The sequence below is a fragment of the Anomaloglossus baeobatrachus genome, chromosome 1 (assembly GCF_048569485.1).
Source record: "Anomaloglossus baeobatrachus isolate aAnoBae1 chromosome 1, aAnoBae1.hap1, whole genome shotgun sequence".
NCBI classification, from domain to species: domain Eukaryota; kingdom Metazoa; phylum Chordata; class Amphibia; order Anura; family Aromobatidae; genus Anomaloglossus; species Anomaloglossus baeobatrachus.
This window is the reverse complement of record NC_134353.1, coordinates 634,239,653-634,263,447: the sequence shown is the minus strand read 5'-3', so window position 1 is coordinate 634,263,447 and position 23,795 is coordinate 634,239,653. Positions and strand designations below refer to the sequence as shown.

General features: G+C 46.6%; 1 protein-coding gene across 1 annotated transcript in view; it reads left to right on the top strand.

The window, feature by feature from the left end:
• The window catches only part of PRMT5 (protein arginine methyltransferase 5), a 77,516-nt gene extending 62,417 nt beyond the window's left edge, over positions 1-15,099 (top strand). Inside the window, exons 14-17 of the mRNA XM_075340951.1 lie at positions 3,058-3,151; positions 12,862-12,978; positions 13,090-13,154; positions 14,736-15,099. Of these exons, the coding sequence (XP_075197066.1) occupies positions 3,058-3,151; positions 12,862-12,978; positions 13,090-13,154; positions 14,736-14,888 (429 nt within the window). The 3' untranslated portion in view covers positions 14,889-15,099. The remainder of the gene's footprint in view (positions 1-3,057; positions 3,152-12,861; positions 12,979-13,089; positions 13,155-14,735) is intronic.
• Positions 15,100-23,795: the final 8,696 nt, after the last annotated feature.

The window sequence follows — 23,795 nt, the reverse complement described above, 5'->3', positions numbered from 1 at the left end:
CTCTCAGCGATGGCCAAGCTGCCGCTGGACAAACAGCGGTCGCTGCAGACAGGGGTGCAATCCCTTCTTCGGGCCCAGTCGCACCCCTTGAGGCGCCTCATGCACTTCCTGGGGAAGATGGTGGCAGCAATGGAGGCAGTTCCATTTGCGCAATTTCATCTGCGTCCTCTCCAATAGGACATTCTCAGCAAATGGGACAAGAGGCCGACGTCCTTAGACAGGAACGTCTCTCTGTCTCTGGAAGCCAAGACCTCACTTCAGTGGTGGCTTCTCCCCACTTCTCTGTCGAAAGGAAAATCCTTTCTGCCCCCATCCTGGGCTGTGGTCACGACGGACGCGAGCCGGTCAGGATGGGGAACGTTTTTTCTCCACCACAAGGCTCGCAGTCGTCCAACCTTCCAAGAAGTCCGGCGGATTCTGCTGTGGGCGGAGGCCACAGCCTCCACCATCTCCGCGGTTCACATTCCGGGCGTAGAAAACTGGGAAGCAGACTTCCTCAGTCGCCAGGGCATGGACGCGGGGGAATGGTCTCTCCACCCGGACGTGTTTCAAGAGATCGGTTGCCGCTGGGGAACGCCGGACGTCGATCTCATGGCGTCTCGGCACAACAAGGTCCCGGCATTCATGGCACGGTCTCAGGACCACAGAGCTCTGGCGGCGGACGCCTTAGCTCAGGATTGGTCGCAGTTTCAACTGCCCTATGTATTCCCTCCTTGGGCAATGCTGCCCAGAGTGTTGCGCAAGATCAGGTCCGACTGCCGCCGCGCCATTCTTGTCGCTCCAGATTGGCCGAGGCGGTCGTGGTACCCCGATCTGTGGCATCTCACGGTGGGGCAACCGTGGGCGCTCCCAGACCGACCAGACTTGCCATCTCAAAGGCCATTTTTCCATCTGAATTCTGCGGCCCTCAACCTGACTGTGTGGCCATTATGAGACAGGCCAGGAAACCAACGTCAGCCAAGATCTGTCACAGAACTTGGAGGATCTTCTTAGCCTGGTGCTCTGAGAGGGGGTTTACCCCCTGGCCGTTTGCCTTACCCAGTTTTCTTTCCTTCCTTCAATCGGGATTGGACAACGTTTGTCTCTCGGCTCTCTCTAAGGTCAAGTCTCGGCGCTTTCCGTGTTTTTTCAAAAGCGTCTAGCCAGGCTTCCGCAGGTCCGCACGTTCCTGCAGGGAGTTTGCCACATAGTCCCACCTTACAAGCGTCCGCTGGAACCCTGGGATCTCAACATGGTTCTACAGGCTCTTCAAAAACCACCTTTTGAGCCGCTGTGGGATGTCTATCACGTCTTTCGCAGAAGGTGGCATTTCTAGTGGCGGTTACTTCACTCTGTAGAGTGTCAGAGCTTGCAGCGCTGTCATGTAAAGGCCTTTTCCTGGTATTTTCACCAGGATAAGGTGGTTCTGCGTCCGGTCCCGGACTTTCCCCCTAAGGTGGTGTCCACTTTTCATCTCAATCAGGATATCTCCTTATCCTTCATTTTGCTCTCATCCAATTCACCAATATGAAAAGGATTTGCATTTGTTAGATCTAGTGAGAGAACTCCGGATCTACGTGTCTCGCACGGCGCCATTGCGCCGCTCTGATGCGCTCTTTGTCCTTGTCGCTGGCCAGCGTAAGGGGTCGTAGGCTTCCAAGTCAACCTTGGCTCGGTGGATCAAGGAACCGATTTTTGAAGCCTGCCGTTCTTCTGGGCTTCCGATTCCTTCAGGGCTGAGAGCCCATTCTACCGGAGCCGTGGGTGCGTCCTGGGCATTGCGGCACCAGGCTACGGCTCAGCAGGTGTGTCAGGCGGCTACCTGGTCGAGTCTGCACACTTTCACGAAACACTATCAGGTGCACGCCTATGCTTCGGCAGATGTCAGCCTAGGTAGGCGAGTCCTTCAGGCGGCGGTTGCCCACCTGTAAGAGGAGGGCCGTTGTTTCGGCTCTTTTTATCGAGGTATTCTTTTACCCACCCAGGGACTGCTTTTGGACGTCCCAATTGTCTGGGTCTCCCAATGGAGCGACAAAGAAGAAGGGAATTTTGTTTACTTACCGTAAATTCCTTTTCTTCTAGCTCCAATTGGGAGACCCAGCACCCGCCCCTGTTCCCTTCGGGCTGTTCTTTTATGTACACATGTTGTTCATGTTGAATTGTTCTTGGTTCATGGTTTTCAGTTCTCCGAACATCCTTCGGATTGAATTTACCTTAGACCAATTTATAAGTTTCCTCCTTCCTGCTTTTGCACCAAAACTGAGGAGCCCGTGATCCACGGGAGGGTGTATAGGCAGAAGGGAGGGGTTACACTTTTTAAAGTGTAATACTTTGTGTGGCCTCCGGAGGCAGTAGCTATACACCCCAATTGTCTGGGTCTCCCAATTGGAGCTAGAAGAAAAGGAATTTACGGTAAGTAAACAAAATTCCCTTCTTTCCAGACTGAAAGAAATGCTTTTAGCCTCCCATCTACCTGGGTTATGATGTTGGTGTTTTTGTTTTTGTTTTTTCCATTCATTCTTAATCAGAGAGGCTAAGTTTATGAAGACTGGAATACATTTGTGCTTACGAACTTCTAGCCCTCAAACATTCTCGCATGGATTTTTATCTCTTCTATTCTCATCTCTCTAACTGCTTTCATCAGTTTCACTATGTTACGTGGGGAAACAAGGCTGGCCTCTGCCCTCATCCGAGGAGGATGATGATGACTCATCTGAGTAGACATCCCACCAATTCCCCCGTCTTCAACCACATCATCCAGGCTTGAATCTAATATGGTTTTTTGCTTACCTGGAGATGTGCTGAGCTCCTTGAACTCCCATTTTAATTTAGTGCAGGGAAATAAAAATGCTCACTCCAAAACGGTGCAGTTGTTTAGTTTATATCCATTCTCAACCATTGATACTGTATATAGCTGTATCTGTCCGCACTGGGGTTTACAACCTGTGACCCCCAGCTGATGCAATGTGGCAATCAAAATGCAACCTTTCCTGCAAATTGCATATGTGAAATCAGTCCGTATAGTGCTTTGTCTTTCTTTCTGTTAGTCACAGCAGAATGTTGTCTTCTATGTAACAGGCGCAGTTCGAGATGCCGTATGTTGTGAGACTGCACAACTTCCATCAGCTCTCAGATCCATTACCGTGTTTCAAATTTCAACATCCAAATAAAGGTGATTATTACTATTAACAACAGTGGGTAAAAATGTGACATACATGTACATCATATGTTGGGTGCAGGTGTATGGAGTAGGCTCCTAAGCAGAACAAGCTATACACACAAGGCGACCACCAGTTAAATCTGATCTCTGCCATTGTCAGTCTCTGAAAGTTGCATTTAAGGCATGTGATCGTGCTTGGGTGCCTTTTGCCCCTATTAGAACATTATAACAGGGTGCCAGTGGGTTGTTGACAGTTGTGATAGCATGTTGAAGGCCTATGTTACAGCTTTTTTGGTACTCCTATGAAAGCTAGCCTAAATGAACCAGTCACCAGGTTTTCCCCATATAATGAAGGACCACCACCAGTAAGCCTTTATATACAGTATTCTAATATGGCGAAAGCCGATTTGCATAACGTAAAACAGATCTTTTATTATACTCCGCCTATGGGGGGGTTCTGGCCAATGGGTGTCGCTGACCTTGATCCGTCGCTTTGTCTCTTAACTCCGTCCTCCTTCTTGCTTTGTGTGGATGACGCGTCCTATGTCATCCACACGGTCTCCCCATCACGCTCGGGAGCTGCCGAGGGCTGAGCAGAGTACTGTAATATGCATCTGCATAGTGCATGTAATATGCAATACAACACTTTGCTCTGCCCTTGGCAGGGCAGAGAGTAATGCACGTACGTGCACTGGAGTGTAGTGGAGGACACGTCCTACATCATCCATACAAAATTGGGAAGGAGGACAGCAATCTCAAGAAGAGCAGGTTCCAAATTAAGACCAGCGATACCCATCTGACTAGACCGTCCCGCAGGTGAGTATAATAAAAGCTGTTTTTTATGTTATTGTGAAAACCTGCAATACCATAGTACAGAAATTTAAAGAACAAGTGATCAAATGATTGCAGGTTCAAGTCCCTTAAGTAGACTAAAAGAAAATGGAGGAAAAAAACTTGCAATAAAACAAATAAAAACCTCGCCCCCCAAAAATGCAACAATCTATCAAAACACTGTATTTGGTATCAATAAATGGAACCAATAAAAACTTTAGCTCTTCATATAGACAACAAGCTCTGTTACAGGTCTCTTGAAATGTTTTTTTATTCATATACATTTTCAAATCCTGCATTTTACCACCTAACGAATCCCTTCCTTGAATCCTTTTCATTAAAATCGGTCTCTGTGTATGTTGTACAGTGTGAGTAATAGTATAATGCTCGCCTACCACTGCCTTCTCTGGCATCCAGCTCTGTTTCACTCCTCTTCTCAGTGGTGTCACCGCACTAAGACTAGACTGTTCACTCTGTGCGTGCAGCAGTGTCTCTAACAATATAAGTCTATGGAGCATGCTCTGATGACCATTAGACTTTGAGACATTGTAAAAGCCTCTTCTGGGGCATGCATGTGTAACTCGGTGTCTGACGTGCGGTGATGTTACTGAAAAGCGGACCAGAACGGCACTCTAGCCTAGAGAAGGCATGGCTAGGTGAGTATATGAATACACTCTCACTATGCAGAAATGTAAGTAAAAAAAATAAATCATGGAAATTCTCTTTAGGGGATTTTAACCCCTTCAGCCCCCGGGCACTTTCCGTTTTTGTTTTTTGCTCCCCTTCTTCCGAGAGGCGTAACGTTTTTATTTTTCCATCAATCTTGCCATATGAGGGCTTGTTTTTTGCGGGACGAGTTGTACTTTTAAATGAAACCATAAGTTTTACCATATAGTGTACTGGAAAACGGCAAAAAAATTCCAAGTGCGGAAAAATTGCAAAAAAAGTGGGATTGTAAAATAGTTTTTGGGATATTTTATTCACCGTGTTCACTATATGGTAAAACTGATGTGTGGGTATGATGCCTCAGGTCGGTGCGAGTTTATATACACCAAACATGTATACGTTTATTTGTATCTAAGGGGTTAAAAAAAATTCACAAGCTTGTCTGAAAAACGTGGCGCACGTTTTGCGCCATTTTCCAAAACCCGTAGCGTTCTCATTTTTCAGGATCTGAGGCTCAGTGATGGCTTATTTTTTGCGTCTCGACCTGACGTTCTTAACGGTACCATTTTTGCGCAGATGCTACGTTTTGATCGCCTGTTATTGCATTTTGCGCAAAATTTGCGGCGACCAAAAAACGTAATTTCTTTTTCGCTCCTAATTGGGAGACCCAGACAGTGGTGTATAGCTACTGCCCTCTGGAGGCCGCACAAAGAACTACACTTAAAAGTGTAAGGCCCCTCCCCTTCTGGCTATACACCCTCCCGTAGGAGTACAGAATCCTCAGTTTTAGCTTTGTGCGCAAGGAGGTCAGACACGCACGCATAGCTCCATTGTTTTTAGTCAGCAGCAGCTGCTGACTATTTCGGATGGAAGAAAAGAGGGCCCATAAACAGGGCTCCCAGCATGCTCCCTTCTCACCCCACTGTATGTCGGAGGTGTTTGTAAGGTTGAGGTACCCATTGCGGGTACGGCGGCGGGAGCCCACATGCTGATTCCTTCCCCATCCCTTTTTACAGGGCTCTGGGTGAAGTGGGATTTACTGGTCTCCAGGCACTGAGACCGGGCTCCATCTACAGCCCCTGGAGAAGATGCTGGATGGAGCGGAGTACATCAGGGACATGGCCCTGCATCCTCAAGGTACTCTGTGTCCCCGTGCATTTGGCGCTCACACCGCAGCATGCTGGGTGTTGTAGTGCGCCGGGGGACATCAGCGCTACGGCGCTTGTGCCATGGCCTCATTCAGCTTAGCTGAAGCAGGCACGCTTCCAGGAATCGGTCGCGCCGGCCGCTGGGACTGCGGCGCGGCTGGCACTTGTGGTGCGCCGGGGACTTCAGCGCGGCCCGCGCTTTTACGGCGGCCGCGCTGATAACTCGAGTCCCCGGCTTTTGCGGCCTGCTTCCGTTCGTTCCCGCCCCCGGACCTGCCAGTCAGGAGAGGGGCGGGACGCTGGCCACATCTAGAAATCGGTCATGCCGGCCGCTGGGACTGCGGCGCGGCTGGCACTTGTGGTGCGCCGGGGACTTCAGCGCGGCCCGCGCTTTTACGGCGGCCGCGCTGATAACTCGAGTCCCCGGCTTTTGCGGCCTGCTCCCGTTCGTTCCCGCCCCCAGACCTGCCAGTCAGGAGAGGGGCGGGACGCTGGCCAGTGCATCAGCGCTGAGGGCTGGAGTCGTTTTTACATACTCCAGCCCTCACAGTAGGCACAGAGGGGACACTGTTTCCCGCACTTTTGTTTGGGAACTCCCACGGACCGCCCCTCTCCACAGACGCCGGCAGCCATTCCTGCTGACACGCTGAGCTGCAGAGGGGAGCCGGGGAGACCCAGACAAGGAATTCTGCAGCCTCTTACCCGCTATTCAGCGGGCGGTAAGCAGCCCTCAGGGCTCACCCCCTCTTGTGCCAGTAGTATTCTTAGTATTTTGTTGCTACAAATACTTGGTATTACATAGCGCTGGTCGCCCTTTGGCTATAGACTCTCTCACATTCAGAGAGCCAGCAGCATGTCGTCCGCAAAACGCAAGGGTGCCAAGGCACAGACATTATATGCTTCCTGCACCGCATGTGGGACTTTTCTACCGGCAGGCTCCACGGACCCCCATTGTGTGCAGTGCTCGGCCCCTGCGGCGCTTGCACAGCCGGGGCCTCTGCTGGACGTGACCCAGGGTGTACCACCTGTGAATGCTGTCCAGGTGACAGGCACTGAGTTTGCAGCTTTTGCTGACAGAATGTCTCTCACTATGTCACAAATTCTTGACACATTGCGAGCTAGGCCTGTACTTCAGGCCACGGACACTGTGCAATCATTGCCCCCTGGTCCCCCTCAGCTCCAAGCTCCGGGACGGGCATATACACCTCAGGGTGAAGACTCTGACTCGGACGATGGCCCCGGGCAGCCTAAGCGGGCTCGCTATGACGGGCCTTCACATTCATCTCAATGGTCAGGATCCCAGCGAGATGAATCTATGGGTGATGAGGCGGACGTAACTGATCAGGATTCTGATCCTGGGACCGCTCTCAATCTAGATACACCAGATGGTGACGCCATAGTTAATGATCTTATATTTAACATCAATAAGATGTTAAATATTTCCCCACCAGCTCCTCTTGTGGAGGAGTCGGCTTCGCAGCACGAGAGAATCCATTTCAGATACCCTAAGCGTACTTTAAGCACTTTTCTGGACCACGCTGACTTTAGAGACGCAATCCAGAAACCCCACGCTTATCCTGAAAGGCGTTTTCCTAAACGGCTTAAAGATACACGCTATCCTTTTCCCCCTGAGGTGGTCAAGGGTTGGACCCAGTGTCCAAAAGTGGATCCTCCAATTTCCAGGCTTGCAGCTAGATCCTTGGTTGCAGTTGAAGATGGAGCGGCACTTAAAGATGCCACTGACAGGCAGATGGAGCTCTGGCTGAAATCCATCTATGAAGCGATTGGAGCGTCATTAGCGCCTTCTTTTGCGGCCGTATGGGCACTCCAAGCTATCTCAGCCGGGCTTGCGCGAGTCGACTCAGTCACACGTGCATTTGCCCCGCAGGTAGCACCATTGACCTCGCAAATGGCGGCATTCGCGTCGTACGCGATTAATGCTGTTCTTGACGCTACAAGCCGCACGGCAGTGGCGTCAGCCAACTCCGTTGTTTTGCGTAGGGCCCTGTGGTTGAGACATTGGAAAGCAGATTCTCATTCCAAGAAGTGCTTAACCAATTTGCCTTTTTCTCGTGACCGATTGTTTGGAGAGCGTTTGGATGAAATCATCAAACACTCCAAGGGTAAGGACTCATCCTTACCGCAACACAGACAAAACAGACCCCAACAGAGGAAGGGTCAGTCTGGTTATCGGTCCTTTCGAGGACCGGGCAGGTCCCAATTCGCATCGTCAAAAAAGACTCAAAAGGACCAGAGACGCTCAGATTCTTGGAGGTCTCAGTCACGCCCAAAAAGGGCAGCCGGAGGAACCGTTGCCAAAACGGCGTCCTCCTGACTTGAGGTCTCCGGTTCCCACACCCGCGGTCGGTGGGAGGCTTTCCCACTTTGGCGACATCTGGCTGTCACACGTCAAAGACCGTTGGGTGAGGGATATTCTGTCTCACGGGTACAGGATAGAGTTCAGTTCTCGTCCGCCAACTCGTTTCTTCAGAACTTCTCCCCCACCAGACCGAGCCGATGCTCTGTTGCAGGCGGTGGCCGCTCTAAAAGCGGAAGGAGTGGTGACCTCCGTCCCTCTTCAGGAACAAGGTCACGGTTTTTACTCCAATCTGTTTGTGGTCCCAAAAAAGGACGGATCGTATCGGCCCGTCCTGGATCTAAAGTTGCTCAACAGACACGTAAAAGTCAGGAGGTTCCGGATGGAATCCCTACGCTCCGTCATAGCCTCAATGTCTCAAGGAGATTTTCTAGCATCAATAGATATCAAAGATGCGTATCTCCACGTGCCGATCGCACCAGAGCATCAGCGTTTCCTACGCTTCGTCATACACGACGAACACCTGCAGTTCGTAGCGTTACCTTTCGGTCTGGCAACAGCCCCCCGGGTCTTCACCAAGGTCATGGCAGCAGTAGTAGCTGTTCTGCACTCGCAGGGTCACTCGGTCATCCCGTATCTAGACGACCTGCTTATAAAGGCACCCTCTCAAGAGGCATGCCAACACAGTCTGAAGGTGGCACTAGACACTCTCCAAAGTTTCGGGTGGATTATCAACTTTCCAAAGTCTCATCTAACCCCGACCCAATCTCTGACTTATCTTGGCATGGAGTTTCATACTCTCTCAGCGATAGTGAAGCTTCCACTGGACAAGCAGTGCTCGCTGCGGACTGGAGTGCAATCTCTCCTTCAGAGCCAGTCGCACTCACTGAGGCGCCTCATGCATTTCCTAGGAAAGATGGTAGCAGCAATGGAGGCAGTCCCGTTCGCGCAGTTTCATCTGCGCCCTCTACAATGGGACATTCTACGCCAATGGGACGGGAAATCGACGTCCCTCGACAGGACTGTCTCCCTCTCTCAGACTGCCAAGGACTCTCTGCGTTGGTGGCTTCTCCCCACCTCATTGTCACAGGGAAAGTCGTTCCTTCCCCCGTCCTGGGCAGTGGTCACGACGGATGCGAGCCTATCAGGGTGGGGAGCGGTGTATCTCCACCACAGGGCTCAGGGGATGTGGACTCTGGAAGAGTCCACCCTGCAGATCAATGTTCTGGAAATCAGAGCAATCTATCTTGCCCTGCGAGCCTTCCAACAATGGCTGGAAGGCAAACAGATTCGGATTCAGTCGGACAATTCCACGGCGGTGGCGTACATCAACCACCAAGGGGGAACACGCAGTCGCCAAGCCTTTCAAGAAGTCCAACGGATTTTGACGTGGGTGGAAAGCAGAGCGTCCACCATATCCGCAGTTCACATCCCAGGCGTGGAAAACTGGGAAGCAGACTTTCTCAGTCGCCAGGGCATGGACGCAGGAGAATGGTCCCTTCACCCGGACGTGTTTCAGCAGATCTGTTGCCGCTGGGGGACGCCGGACGTCGATCTGATGGCGTCACGACACAACAACAAGGTCCCAGTTTTCATGGCACGGTCTCACGATCACCGAGCACTGGCGGCAGACGCCTTGGTTCAGGATTGGTCGCAATTCCGACTCCCCTATGTGTTCCCACCTCTAGCATTGTTACCCAGATTCAGAAGCGCTTGGCACAGCTTTCTAAAGTACGCACGTTTCTCCAAGGAGTTTGTCATATCGTTCCTCCTTACAGACGGCCATTGGAACCCTGGGATCTGAACAAGGTTCTCATTGCTCTCCAGAAGCCGCCTTTCGAGCCTTTGAAAGAGGTTCCCCTTTCTCGGCTTTCACAAAAGGTAGTTTTTCTTGTGGCGGTCACGTCTCTTCGAAGAGTGTCCGAGCTAGCGGCGTGATCTTGCAAATCTCCCTTCCTGGTGTTTCACCAAGACAAGGTAGTACTGCGTCCAATTCCAGAGTTTTCTCCCAAGGTGGTTTCTTCCTTTCATCTCAATCAGGATATCACTTTACCATCTTTGTGTCCGCATCCAGTTCACCAATTTGAAAAGGGTTTACATCTGTTGGACCTGGTGAGAGCACTCAGGATTTACATTTCTCGCACGGCGGCTCTACGCCGTTCTGATGCGCTCTTTGTCCTAGTCGCTGGTCAGCATAAGGGATCGCAAGCTTCCAAATCCACCCTGGCGCGGTGGATCAAGGAACCAATTCTTCACACATACCGTTCTGCTGGGCTTCCGATTCCATCTGGACTGAAGGCCCATTCTACCAGAGCCGTGGGTGCGTCCTGGGCATTGCGGCATCAGGCTACGGCTCAGCAAGTGTGCCAAGCGGCTACCTGGTCGAGTCTGCACACGTTTACCAAACACTATCAAGTGCATACCTACGCTTCGGCAGATGCCAGCCTAGGTAGACAGGTCCTTCAGGCGGCGGTGGCCCACCTGTAGGAAGAGGCTGTCTGACAGCCCGTTCATGTGGTATCTTTTTACCCACCCAGGGACTGCTTTTGGACGTCCCACTGTCTGGGTCTCCCAATTAGGAGCGAAAAAGAAGGGAATTTTGTTTACTTACCGTAAATTCCTTTTCTTCTAGCTCCAATTGGGAGACCCAGCACCCGCCCTATTTGTTCTTAGGGTTTCGTTTTTCGGGTGCACATGTTGTTCATGTTGTTTCTTAAGTTCTCCGATCATGTTATCGGATTGAATTTGTTTTTGAAACTGTTATTGGCTTTCCTCCTTCTTGCTTTGGTACTAAAACTGAGGATTCTGTACTCCTACGGGAGGGTGTATAGCCAGAAGGGGAGGGGCCTTACACTTTTAAGTGTAGTTCTTTGTGCGGCCTCCAGAGGGCAGTAGCTATACACCACTGTCTGGGTCTCCCAATTGGAGCTAGAAGAAAAGGAATTTACGGTAAGTAAACAAAATTCCCTTCTTTGGCGTTTGGAATTTTTTTACCGCTACGCCGTTTACTGATCAGATTCATTGATTTTATATTTTGATAGATCGGGCATTTCTGAACGTGGCGATACCAAATATGTGTATTTTTTATTTTTTTAACCCTTTAATTTTCAATGGGGTGAAAGGGGGGTGATTTGAACTTTTAGGTTTTTTTATTTTTTTTTAATTTTTTAAAACTTTTTTTTTTTTTATTTTACTAGTCCCCCTAGGGGGCTATTGCGATCAGCAAACAAATCGCTCTGCACTATCTGCAGATCTCAGCTACAGAGCTGAGAACTGCAGATTTGCTGCTTCACTTTCAATGCCGGCTGTATTCCGGCATTGAGAGGAAGTGACTCATGTTAGCCACAGGCGTCATCACATGACCCTGTGCTACCATGGCAACCGCCGAAAGTCACGTGATCATGTCACGTGACTTCCGGCGGGGGCGGGGTAAGTCACTGTCATGGCAGCGCCCATATACATATCGCTGCCAAGACTTTGGCAGCGAAATGTAAGGGGTTAATGGCCGCGGGTGGAAGCGATTCCACCCGTGGCTAGCAGGCACACATATCAGCTGTTGATAACAGCTGATATGTGCGACAATCGCCACCGGCGGCAGGGGGCGGGGCTTACCGGCACACGATCCATGACGTATCTAGTGCGTCATGGGTCGTTAAGGGGTTAATAGGTTTGAAACTTTATCCTTTTTCCTTTAGTATAGGGAATAACTTCCCAATTGCGTTGTCTGACCGCTGAGATCCCCTTTCAGAATCAGTAAGTTTTATTATTGTTCTACCTTATCCTGTTATCTTGCTGTAAGCTCTGTAGAATTGCACACTAGTCATGTGTATGTAATACAATTTACATGCTCCCCCCTGCCCAGTGCATTCACTATCACTTCTGAGAGATGGGAGGGAGTATGGTTGGGGGCAGAAGGGTAAATTCAGTTCCGATTTACTATGGCTGATGTCAGTACTGAGAGGTGGGAGGGGGGAGCAGGGCATATGCAGTTTGTATTTACATATGCTTGACTAGTATCTAGGTCACACTAAATTCTACAGAGCTTACAACAAGATAAAACTTACTGATCTTGAAAGGTCTCATTAAGCCCTAGTAGAGACAGCATTCGTTTACTACACAACAGTAAAGTGTTTTTACAACTGGCAAGAGAGGGAGGGAAAAAAAACGCAAGTGCAAAAAACAAACATTGGCCGTACCAGGTTGGGCAAAAGGTTTGGGAAATCTTGTTACATGACACATACACGATGTGGGCATGGTTTATATCAGAATGAAAAATTCCCTTTTGTAGGAGGAGTTCTGTCATTTTGGGTCATTTGATCTGCCTGATATGTTACACATAAAGAGTAGTCATGGTTTCTCACCCGAGATGAGCAAGACTGACCACCGGTTTTGTTACTGGCAGATGACTTCGTGCCAGGCTCAGTTAATCTGAGATCCTATGAAAGGCAGGTTTGTTGCACCACATTTGGATTTGTAGAACTAGCATTTACTTATTTATTTTTTTACATTTTTACTCTGGTTTGTGTTTTACATTTGTCTGGTAGGCTTTTTAGTGATACTGCATAGCATATTCATGTATGTAGGCAGTATATAATCCGATCCACTCCATATGGGTATCTACACATTCCTCTGTGTATTCTCAATACTGATCCTTGCTAGAGCCATTATGGATATATATATACAACAGGAGACCAGCTGGAGCCATTTGTCCACTGTGTGACTTCTATGTAACAGGTTTGGGTGTTGTGTTCTCTTTTCAGACCCTGTGATTGACAATAATCGTTACTGCTGCCTGAAATACGACATAAAGCTTAATACTGTGCTTCATGGATTTTCGGGATACTTCCAGACGGTGCTCTATAAGGATGTCACACTAAGTTAGTAATGCATTTTCACAACATAATCAGCGACCTTTTTCCCAAAAAAATTTTTTTTTTTTTTTGCATGTTTTTAACATAAACATGTTTTAACTATTATATCAATTACAGGTATTTGCCCTGAGACACATTCTCCAGGAATGTTTTCTTGGTTTCCTATTCTCTTTCCAATAAAGGTGAGTCTTGTGATGGAAATTAACTTTATAGATCATTTCATCTAACAGAATGTCTGTCTGATACTGGCACACCTCAACCATGACAGAATGACCATTCTACACAGTAAGCAACAAGCATAAATTTAGTTGTAAATGACCTCAAATATATCTAGTACAAAAGGGAGGTGGTATGTTGGTGGCACCAAGCCTCCTGATGCCCTGTGGCCATTGATCACTCTGCTGAGCAGAACTACCGGTCTTCCCATGGAGAGTAGCAGCTCAAAAGTGGAGTTTTTGTTTTATGAAAACTTTGGGGTCACTGATTATGGAACGTCTAAGCTTTCATGTTTTGTTGTCTGGAACCCTATTTAGTGATTACATAATGATTGAGTGCTTAGGTGGCACAAAGGCAGGTGAAATGGTTCCCGGTTACTACAGGCTAATAGTGCAGTTGTCTTCTAAGTCTGTAGTATGAACTGGTCCAGCATCTTTTGGCTCATTATGGATGACTTTGGACCAAGTGTTGTACAATGGCTTTTAGGGTATGTGCGCACGTTGCTTTTTACCTGCTTTTTACCTGCTTTTTTGCTGCTTTTTCTTCTGCGCTGTTTAATGCCAAAATGGATGTGTTCTTCTATTCAAGCAAAGTCTATGGGAATTTGGGTTTCTTGTTCACACTATGTTGTTCAAAATGCTGCCTTTTTGTGGCAGAACTTTGGTCAAAAACTCAGCTTTTCAAAGAAGCAACATGTCAATTGTTTTTGCCATTTGGGTTTTGCACTGCAAAGCTGAGTTTTTGACCAAAGTTCTGCCACAAAAAGGCAGCATTTTGAACAACAATAGTGTGAACAAGAAACCCAAATTCCCATAGACTTTGCTTGAATAGAAGAACACATCCATTTTGGCATTAAACAGCGCAGAAGAAAAAGCAGGTAAAAAGCAACGTGCGCACATACCCTTAGGACCCTTTTTAAAAGGACTTTCCCAGATTACAATAATCAACATTCTTACTTTTTAAGGCCATTATGCTTTTCTGTGGCCTTTCCTTAGGATAGGACATCAATCCCATTCACTTTAACAGGAGCTGAGTTCCATTACTACAGAACAGGCGCTACACACGGTATGGAACTGTGCGGTTCCAGCTTTGTACACCATGTACTTCCAGCTGCAGCAGGAGCTACGGATCAGTTGGGGTGCCAGGTCAGACCTCCACCGGCTGATGACTACATAAAAGTCCTGGCAACCTCTTTATGGAAAGTTCCTTGATATTTTTGTTATACCAATCTCTTCCAACAAGCCTACAACCTACAATAACCCTCAGTCCAGTACACCATTGCACAACCAGCTCTGTCCTCACCTGCTGTACCATCACCCATTCCCTGTAGACTGTGAGCTCTCGCGGGCAGGGTCCTCTCTCGTCCTATACCAGTCTGTGCCTTGTATTGTTCATGATTGTTGTACATGTACCCTCTTTCATGGAATCAATGGCACTTTAATAATTTAAAATAATAATACCCTGTATATTCCAGATTGGCCTCTATTACGAATGATCTAAAACCATAGTTTGAACTTTTATATTAATTTTATGTCTCTCTTCTTTAGCAACCGATTCCATTACGAGACGGAGATACAGTATGTGTACAGTTCTGGCGCTGTAACAATGGCAAGAAAGTCTGGTACGAGTGGGCTGTGACCTCTCCCACCTGCTCTGCAATTCACAATCCCACCGGTCGCTCTTACACCATTGGACTGTGACACCGTGCCGGACTTCTTCTACTATGGCTGCTAATTCCTGCTGGTAGCAGACTATTTAATACAGACATTATGGATAGTGATGTTCCAAAATGTACTGCCGAGATGACAGAGCATAGACTTATCAGAGATCTTCAGTAAAACCTCTCTGGTTCCTCTTAGTTCCTTTTTTTTATCATGTGAAATAGAAACAGTAAATAATGAACTATGAAAATGTTCTCATCCTCATTTTACTTGTGGGTATTTTTATGGGGGCAGTTCTGTGCGTATGTATATATTGTATAGGTCATCACAAGCAGGACAGCACAGATAATGCACACCTTCATCATTCACATTGCGATTCTATTCTTGCGTGGAATTGGAGCATATTCACACAATGTAGAGTTGTTACAGAAATCTCTGCGATTATCCCAATTATTTGTATAGGACTTGCATAAATCCATAAATGTGCTGGAATAATATTCAGAAGCTTCAAGAAATATATATACATTGATCTCTCGCTCCAAAACGAGATTTTAAAGAAATTATTACTAATTAGAAAAGGAGATTTTTCAGAAAAGTATTAAGCTTGAAGTTTTTTTTGTTAGCATTTACAGGTTTGTTTCCTTAGCACTTTTTTAAAGTGTGGTGTTTTTTGTTTGTTTTTGTTTTTGATTTTTTTTTTTTTAATATATACAGTACAGACCATAAGTTTGGACACACCACCTCATTGAAACAGTTTTCATGACTCTGAAAATTGTAGATTCACACTGAAGGCATCAAAATTGAATTAACACATGTGGAATTAAATGCTTAACAAAAAAATTGTGAAACTGAAAATATGTCTTATATTCTAGGTTTTTCAAAGTAGCCACCTTTTGCTTTGATTACTGCTTTGCACACTCTTGGCATTCTCTTGATGACCTTCAAGAGGTAGTCACCGGAAATGGTTTTCACTTCACAGGTGTGCCCTGTCAGGTTTAATAAGTGGGATTTCTTGCCTTAAAATGGGGTTGGGACCATCAGTTGTGTTGTGCAGAAGTCTGGTGGATACACAGCTGCCAGTCCTACTGAATAGACTGTTGGCTGCTTTTTTTTCTTGCCATAATACAAATTCTAAGTAAAGAAAACAGAGTGGCCATCATTACTTTAAGAAATGAAGGTCAGTCAGTCCGAAAAATTGGGAAAACTTTGAAAGTGTCCCCAAGTGCAGTGGCAAAAACCATCAAACGCTACAAAGAAACTGGCTCACATGAGGACCGCTCCAGGAAATGAAGACAAAGAGTCACCTCTGCTGCACAGGATAATTTTATCCGAATCACCAGCCTCAGAAATCGCAAGTTAACAGCAGCTCAGATTAGAAACCAGGTCAATGCCACATAGAGTTCTGGCAGAAGACATATCTCTAGAACAACTGTTAAGAGTAGACTCTGCAACAGGCCTTCATAGTAAAATAGCTGCTAGTAAACCACTGCAAAGGACAGGCAACAAGCAGAAGAGACTTGTTTGGCCTAAACAACACAAGGAATGGACATTAGACCAGTGGAAATCTGTGCTTTGGTCTGATGAGTCCAAATTTGAGATCTTTGGATTCAACCACCATGTCTTTGTGCGACGCAGAAAAGTTGAACGGATGTACTCTACATGCCTGGTTCCCACCGTGAAGCATGGAGGAGGAGGTGTGATGGTGTGGGGGTGCCTTGCTGGTGACACTGTTGGGGATTTATTCAATATTGAAGGCATACTGAACCAGCATGCCTACCACAGCATCTTGCAGCGGCGTGCTATTCCATCCGGTTTGTGTTTAGTTGGACCATTTATTTTTCAACGTGACTATGACCCCAAACATACCTCCAGGCTGTGTAAGCGCTATTTGACTAAGAAGGAGAGTGATGAGGTGCTACGCTAGATGACCTGGTCTCCACAGTCACCAGACCTGAACCCAATCGAGATGGTTTGGGGTGAGCTGGACCGCAGAGTGAAGGCAAAAGGGCCAACAAGTGCTAAGCATCTCTGGGAACTCCTTAAAGACTGTTGGAAGACAATTTCCGGTGACTACCTCTTGAAGCTCATTAAGAGAATGCCAAGAGTGTGCAAAGCAGTAATCAAAGTAAAAGGTGGCTACTTTGAAGAACCTAGAATATAAGACCTATTTTCAGTTGTTTCACACTTTAAGTATTTCGTTCCACATGTGTTAATTCATAGTTTTGATGCCTTCAATGTGAATCTACAATTTTCAGAGTCATGAAAATAAAGAAAACTCTTTGAATGAGAAGGTGTCCAAACTTTGGGTCTGTACTGTATAAACTTTTATGTGCATAATGAGTGGCTGACTCATCAAAGCTTTTATGCCTGAAAACTGGCATAAAATCTTTAAAAAGTAGCAAAACTGTTGTGACTTTTGGCATTTTCACACCAGTATAAATTGCCAAACTACACAGAGCTAGTCAGTAGCCGGTATAGGACGTGGCCATGCTTGTCAACATCATCAAAAGGTCCATTGTTTTGTGCAGCAGACATCATGCTTCAATCCCTGACTAGAATGCTATTGTAATGCAAGACACTCAGGGGAGGCACCAAATTCATTAAGTGGCGTATGCCTGTTACCTAGAGATGAGAACCAGAGATACGGTATTCGTAACAAACAGACTTTACAAAAAAAAGTTTGGGTGCTTTATGTGTGCAAACCACTCTCGTGAGTGTCTGTGCTCGGGTACACTCGGTGCTCAGCCCTGTGCAAGCTACTTGCAGTTTTTGATCGGCTCATACTGGGGTAACAGCATGATTGGATGTAGTGTGCACCAGGCAAAAAAAAGAAAAATGGAAAAACCCTGACCCCGGAAGTGATCTGTTTATGGCTGGTTGCATGTGGCCAGAGATCCGAACTGCCCAATTAGTGACTTACATTGGGGGTCAAGTCTATGTCCCAAACCGAATTTTAGATAAAGTGCAGATGAAGCCACCGAACATAACTTCAGTGTGCTCGTTCATCCACTCCTTACAGACCCAGCCACTTTGTACGTCAATAACAAAGCCTCATTTTTCAAATCTGACCAGAGTCACTTTATAAGCACAGCGTCACACTGGCATATGACTCGCACGAGTGCAATGTCAGAAAATCTTGCGTGTCACTCGGCCTAATGTTAACCCATCAGGCTGTTAAGGAGGACTATCTATAGATAGTGATAAGGCCGTAATTTAGGTTGATGCAATCTAGTCATGCATCCTTCTTAAACTGTCTGCAGTCCAAATTATGAGTCACTCGTGGTAGCATGCATAACCACCTTTCACACACACCAGAGACGTGCTCAGATATGAATAGAAAGTAAGACTGATTTATTTCCGGAAGTTGTACAAATATATATAACCTTATTGGCTAGGTGCCAAGAATACGTAACACGTCTCCTATTGGATAAAGTAGAACAGCTTATTCTGTGATATACAATTTACTGTAATGTGCTTGGTTCCTCATTTATATTAAGCAATGTCAGCATGATTCACTGGTCACAAGAATAGCCCAGACTGTCTGAGTTTGATGTCCAAATACAGAACTAGGTGGGGTACACAGTCTGAAACAGCATCTTAAATCTTGTTCTTTATGGATATCTCCAATGATAATTCTTATATACTTATATACTCATAATCGCATCCCTAACAGTCCCCCCTTTGGAGATAGCCAAAAAGTCTTTCCTTGCTTTTCCAGGTCTATTGATCTGTCCTAATGCCGATGGTTACCTCACTCACATACGAGATAACCCATCCCTTGTGGATGAATCTTCCCACCCAACAGACTATGCATAGGAAGCCAGATCCTGACCGTGTTCTCTAGACTGTCCTCATGGCTATATTCCGCTGGCACACGTTATTCAGGAAGGGGGAACGTGGCACTAGTCCTTTAATGGGCTAATATTTATCAGGGTTGGTTTCACTCAGAGTCTTATGCTCCTCAGTCCTCAGGCGGTAATGGTGGGACATCATCAAAGGTGGGATGCACAGTCGTCTTCTGGTCCACATGCTTAGATATCATCGTCCTGGCACAAAGTATCGGATAGAAGAGGGAAGACAGCCATCTCCTGGTCTCAGGCAGGTCCGACATCTCTTTGTAGTGGAATGCATGGATCTTCGTCCGAAAGAAAGAGTGAGAGAAGAGAGAAAGAGAGAGAGAGATTGAGAAGAGAGGAAGAGAGAGAGAAAGATTGAGAAAAGAGAGAGGAAAAGAGGAGAGAGAAAAATCTAGATCTGGTTGGATCTGGAGAAGAAAACTCAAAAAAGTATATTAGGCAAATGTTTAAACAAACAACAAGCTTAGTTGAAGTATCTGGGGGTACTTCTAAACAGGATTTCATAGGGTCTCAACCTAGTGGTCCCTGCTGCGGTGTGTCTGACACTGAACAATTCAAGGGGAGACTCTCATGCCCTTGCCTTCTACACTGCCCCATCCTCCCAACCTTCCCTCTATTCCGTGGCTGGTATGGGGTGTGTAGAGTCAGTTCTGTGTCTAAGGCCTGCCATATCTCTTTGGCTGGCAGTGAAAGCAGGTCACTAGCCACTTTCTATGGTCTCCGGGAGCCCACAGCTGCACCCTATCTCAGTCCTCTTCTTCTTCTGGGACTTGCTCTTGTAGGGTCAGGACAACGTTTTCTCAAGACTTTCCATCCTTCCTTTCTTCTTCACATCTGGGTCATTCAAAAAGCACAGATTGACTGACTGTTTCTCTCGTAAGTGGTCTTGGGGCTTCTTTGGATGTTCTGTCAGTGAGGGCACTTCTTACTGCTTCCCTTGACTCCTCCAATGTAGGCCTCAACCCTGCTCACCGCGACTCTGTCTGGCAATAGCAAAGCTTCCATCTGTTCTTCTATGGCCTCATGGCGACATACAGTTCCATTGGCAGTGATCAAGTCTCTTGTCCTCCACAGAGTAGATGCTGGCTGCCATCTTGCAGGCTTCAGCGAGAGCACATACATCTGCTTCTTTACAGACAGGCATGCGGGTAGCGACTGCTCTATCAGCACAGCGTCTTCTGCTACCAGCACCATACCCATGTGGAACCGTCTTCTTGATGCACATCTTGATCCATCCGCAAAGGTGTTAAGTCAGGGTCCAAAGGTGTTAAGTCAGGGTATCGAATCCAGAGTTTCAGCTATGCCAGAGTCGACTACCTCTTCCACCAAGGTGTCAGAGGTGGGACACTCCCCCCTTGGAAGAGGGAGAAGCTCAGCAGGATTAAGGACCCCACACCGAGAGATGGTGACTTTGTCAGGGAGCAGTGATGTCATACGGGCACTGATCTTCAACTGGTGCTTTAGGTAGGTGTTCAATCTGGCTGAGTAGTGTTCAAAGGGCTGCTGTCTTCCTCCATGGCAAACGGGTAGAATGACTTCTGGGCTGGAGATGACATGATGATACTCTTCAGGTGACTGTAACTGTAACTCAGGTGACTATGACTGTAGCTCATCTGTATGTGGGGTGATCTTGTAAGCTGCTAGATTCATCTCCATACGTCTTGCCATTTGAAGGAGGGTGTCTTGGTCTTTACCAGCTGTAGTTGTTTGCATATGGGCTCTCGGAGACCTGATACAAAGGACTATACCTAGGTTTGTAAGAAAGAGCAATGAGTGTAGCTTGGGGTCAGGAGAACACTGAAATTCTAAAAACTAAGATCCCCTAAAACCCCGGGGAAAGAGAAAAGAGCACAAGAGGGTTTGGAAACTACCAGCAGCACCCCCTGACTACATCTACACAACTAGGAAAAAGCAGTGGAGCGTATCTACTCTACCTCTCCTGTGCTGACCCTGTAACTGGGGGCCCTGCACTCTCCCTCATCCCGACGGTAGACCTGATGGTGGTCAGGGCCGAGCCTCCAGCGTATCCCTATCTCCTGTCAGACCCTGCAATCTAAGACACAAAGGATTACTGGCTGCTGCCAACGAAAACCCTAATATATACCAACTCCTGAAGATCAATGTCCCCTTGGGACCACATGAACCTCCACCCTCTCTATCAGGGAACTCTTGTGCAAGCTACCGGCAGGATAACATACAAGTGAAAATATCTCAAAACCAGGCTAAGCAGCAACTGCCATAGGCAGAAAAATATTCACTGTCCACCAGGACTAATAGTGAGCAGTCTATATGGTCTACTAAATTGTATAACATACAGCAAAAACAAACATGCAAAAGTGAAGGGAAAAGGTTTCCACAGACCCTGCAATAATATCCCCATACCATACCCCACCCAGGGCTGAGTAAAACACTGAGTGACAGAAAGAAATCTACATTCAGAACAGGAAATAATGGGGTGGGCTTACGTGGACACAAGTCCACCCTATATATCAGCTTATGTTTCTTATTTTCACAGACAGGTAAAATACACATAGTGCAGTTGCTAGATTCAGAATTACTCATCAATTCTCATCTAGAATTCTCCATTTCAACATACATACAGTCACAGGACACTGAAATAGAAACTAACACTTCCCTTTTTTTTTTTTCCCTTTCCTTTTCAACCCTACGGTGTTATACACCAAAAACTGCGTGCATTATACATAAAACATCTTTCAGTGTCACTTGGGTGATAGGGTACACGCACCCTCACTGCAAACCTGGCTCCATTACTGGCCAGAAATAATCCCCAGCTTTAATCTGGGTGAAAACATCTTTCAGGGAAAACTATATATGAGATATTATGTCAGAGAGAGAATTCACGATATACATACACCTCCATGAGAACGGTCTATCAAATACTCAATAATTCCGATTAAGACCAAAGTTTAGGGGTCTTCCCCAATGTATTCAATTCTAGATAAGAATACATTGACATCCACTAAAACAAGACCAGTGAATACGCATACAACGTTCAACTCACTGCTTAGCAGGAAAACCGTACCAGGTAACAGTCAGGGCTCTTTCACCCACTTTTTCCTTAACACTGCACCTGTACATCAGGTCCAAGGTATCAAACATCAATTATTGATGACACGTCACTCATAGGTGTATATATCTCAGTGTTCCTTCACAAGGACTGCAGCCTCTTGAGGCTTCCATGTCACATATTTAGGGCGTTCTTGTCTGGGACTATCGGAATAATGGTGCGATGCCATGTGTGGCCTGACGTCCTCAAATAAGGACAGCACCTGTGGTTTACCTCTACTAGGGACAGTGTTGGTGGTGGGGTGGATCATTGTTAAATCATTGTCATCTTCCTGACACCCCTCGGTGTCTTCTGTTGCTCCAGCAACAAATAGGCCAGTGGCCTTGGGACTTAAGATGGCTGGAAAAGGGAACTAGGTGCGGCCCAACCTGAATCTAAAGGGCAGGTACAGTCTGGGCAGGCTAGGGAGGGCGTTTGGTGGGCAGGGGGACAACTACACAAGTCCAACCCTCTGGGGACAACTTATAAGGAGGGGGGCGTTGCTTCCTAATGGGCTTGGCCACTTCCTGAGGTGCCATTTTCTGATCTGGTGCAATATGCAATATAGAAATATCTACTAACATCTTTTGACGTTCTATGCCATGCCTCAGCATCCATAAGGAGATCTTTATCTTTCAAGATCCCTCGCTTATTTAACAAAACATCTTTCCATTCCTTCTCGTTCGCTTACTAATTCTTCTGCCGTTAACTTGACAGGTGTGGACTGATTAGACCCCATGCTTCAAGGGTACACAACTTAAAACTAACACGTCAACCTGGATGTCTGATGCTCTACCGACTGAGCTAGCCACTTTCTCTCCTAGACCAGCGACTATCCACATCCACAGAATACACAGAATTTCTACCTCAGTCCACAAACCACAACACAAACGGGCTGTCCTACCAGGAAGTGTCACGTGGGTGATAGATACTAAATTCACCCTCACTATCTCTTACTTCATGTACTAGTAACCTCTGTTCACACTATATACACCTTCTTTGAACAAATCCGTCCAGAACATCAATACTCAATGATTAAGCCTAAACATCAAGGGTTTTCCCCAGTATATTCAATTCCTAGGTAAGAATACACTGACATCCACTAAAACAAGACCAATGAGTACAACTTAAACTCACTGCTTAGCAGGAACACCGTACCAGGTAACAGTCAGGGTCAGTCCCCCACTTTTGTAACTTTATACAAGACCTTCCAAATCTTCTATCCCCGAAGATCAGGTCCGTCCAAGGCCTTATCAAACATCAACTATCGACCGGGTTTGTTACACACCAGTGTATCTCATAGTATACATAGCAGTATACATAAACATCATACTTCAAAGTACATCTTCAGAGTTTTTTTTTTCTTTTTCTTCACTCAAAGACAGCTCTCACTACATTACGTGACACTTCTTCTTTCTGGCAGCCATCAAGTACTCCACCTGCTGCAAATAGACAGACATCTCAACAGGTAGACACAGGTCAACACAATGACATAACAATAAGGACACTATATACACCATCCAGGTGGCTGATCTCACCTGCAGATATAACCATATATATTCATATATGCAGTGTATATAACAACTTCCTCATTTTCCCTTGCAGTTAAGTCAGAGAAAAATAAAACATAAAACTTCTGCTTTTCTCCCAGAGCAGACAAAAAAACCTCAAACCACATTACATTTCATGTGATTTACAATTACATTACATAAATTACAGACAGCTTAAGGTGAACCTGACCACCTTGGTGTGAGATCTCTTAGGACGGCTTATCTCATGCGAGATGGCGGTCATTAGGTGTCTAGACTGGGACAGCCCAACCCCCCCTTCGAAATGCAAGTACACGCATGAGGTTTGCAAGGTGAGATTATACAAATTTTCTCACCTGCGTTTGGAGTGTGCACCTCCACCTCTCGCGTAGTTGCCTTTCGACTGAAGGTGTCAGCACGGCCGTCCGCCATCCAGAGCTCCGTCCTAAGGTTCGTTGGGCGCCAAATGATAAGGCCGTAATTTAGGTTGATG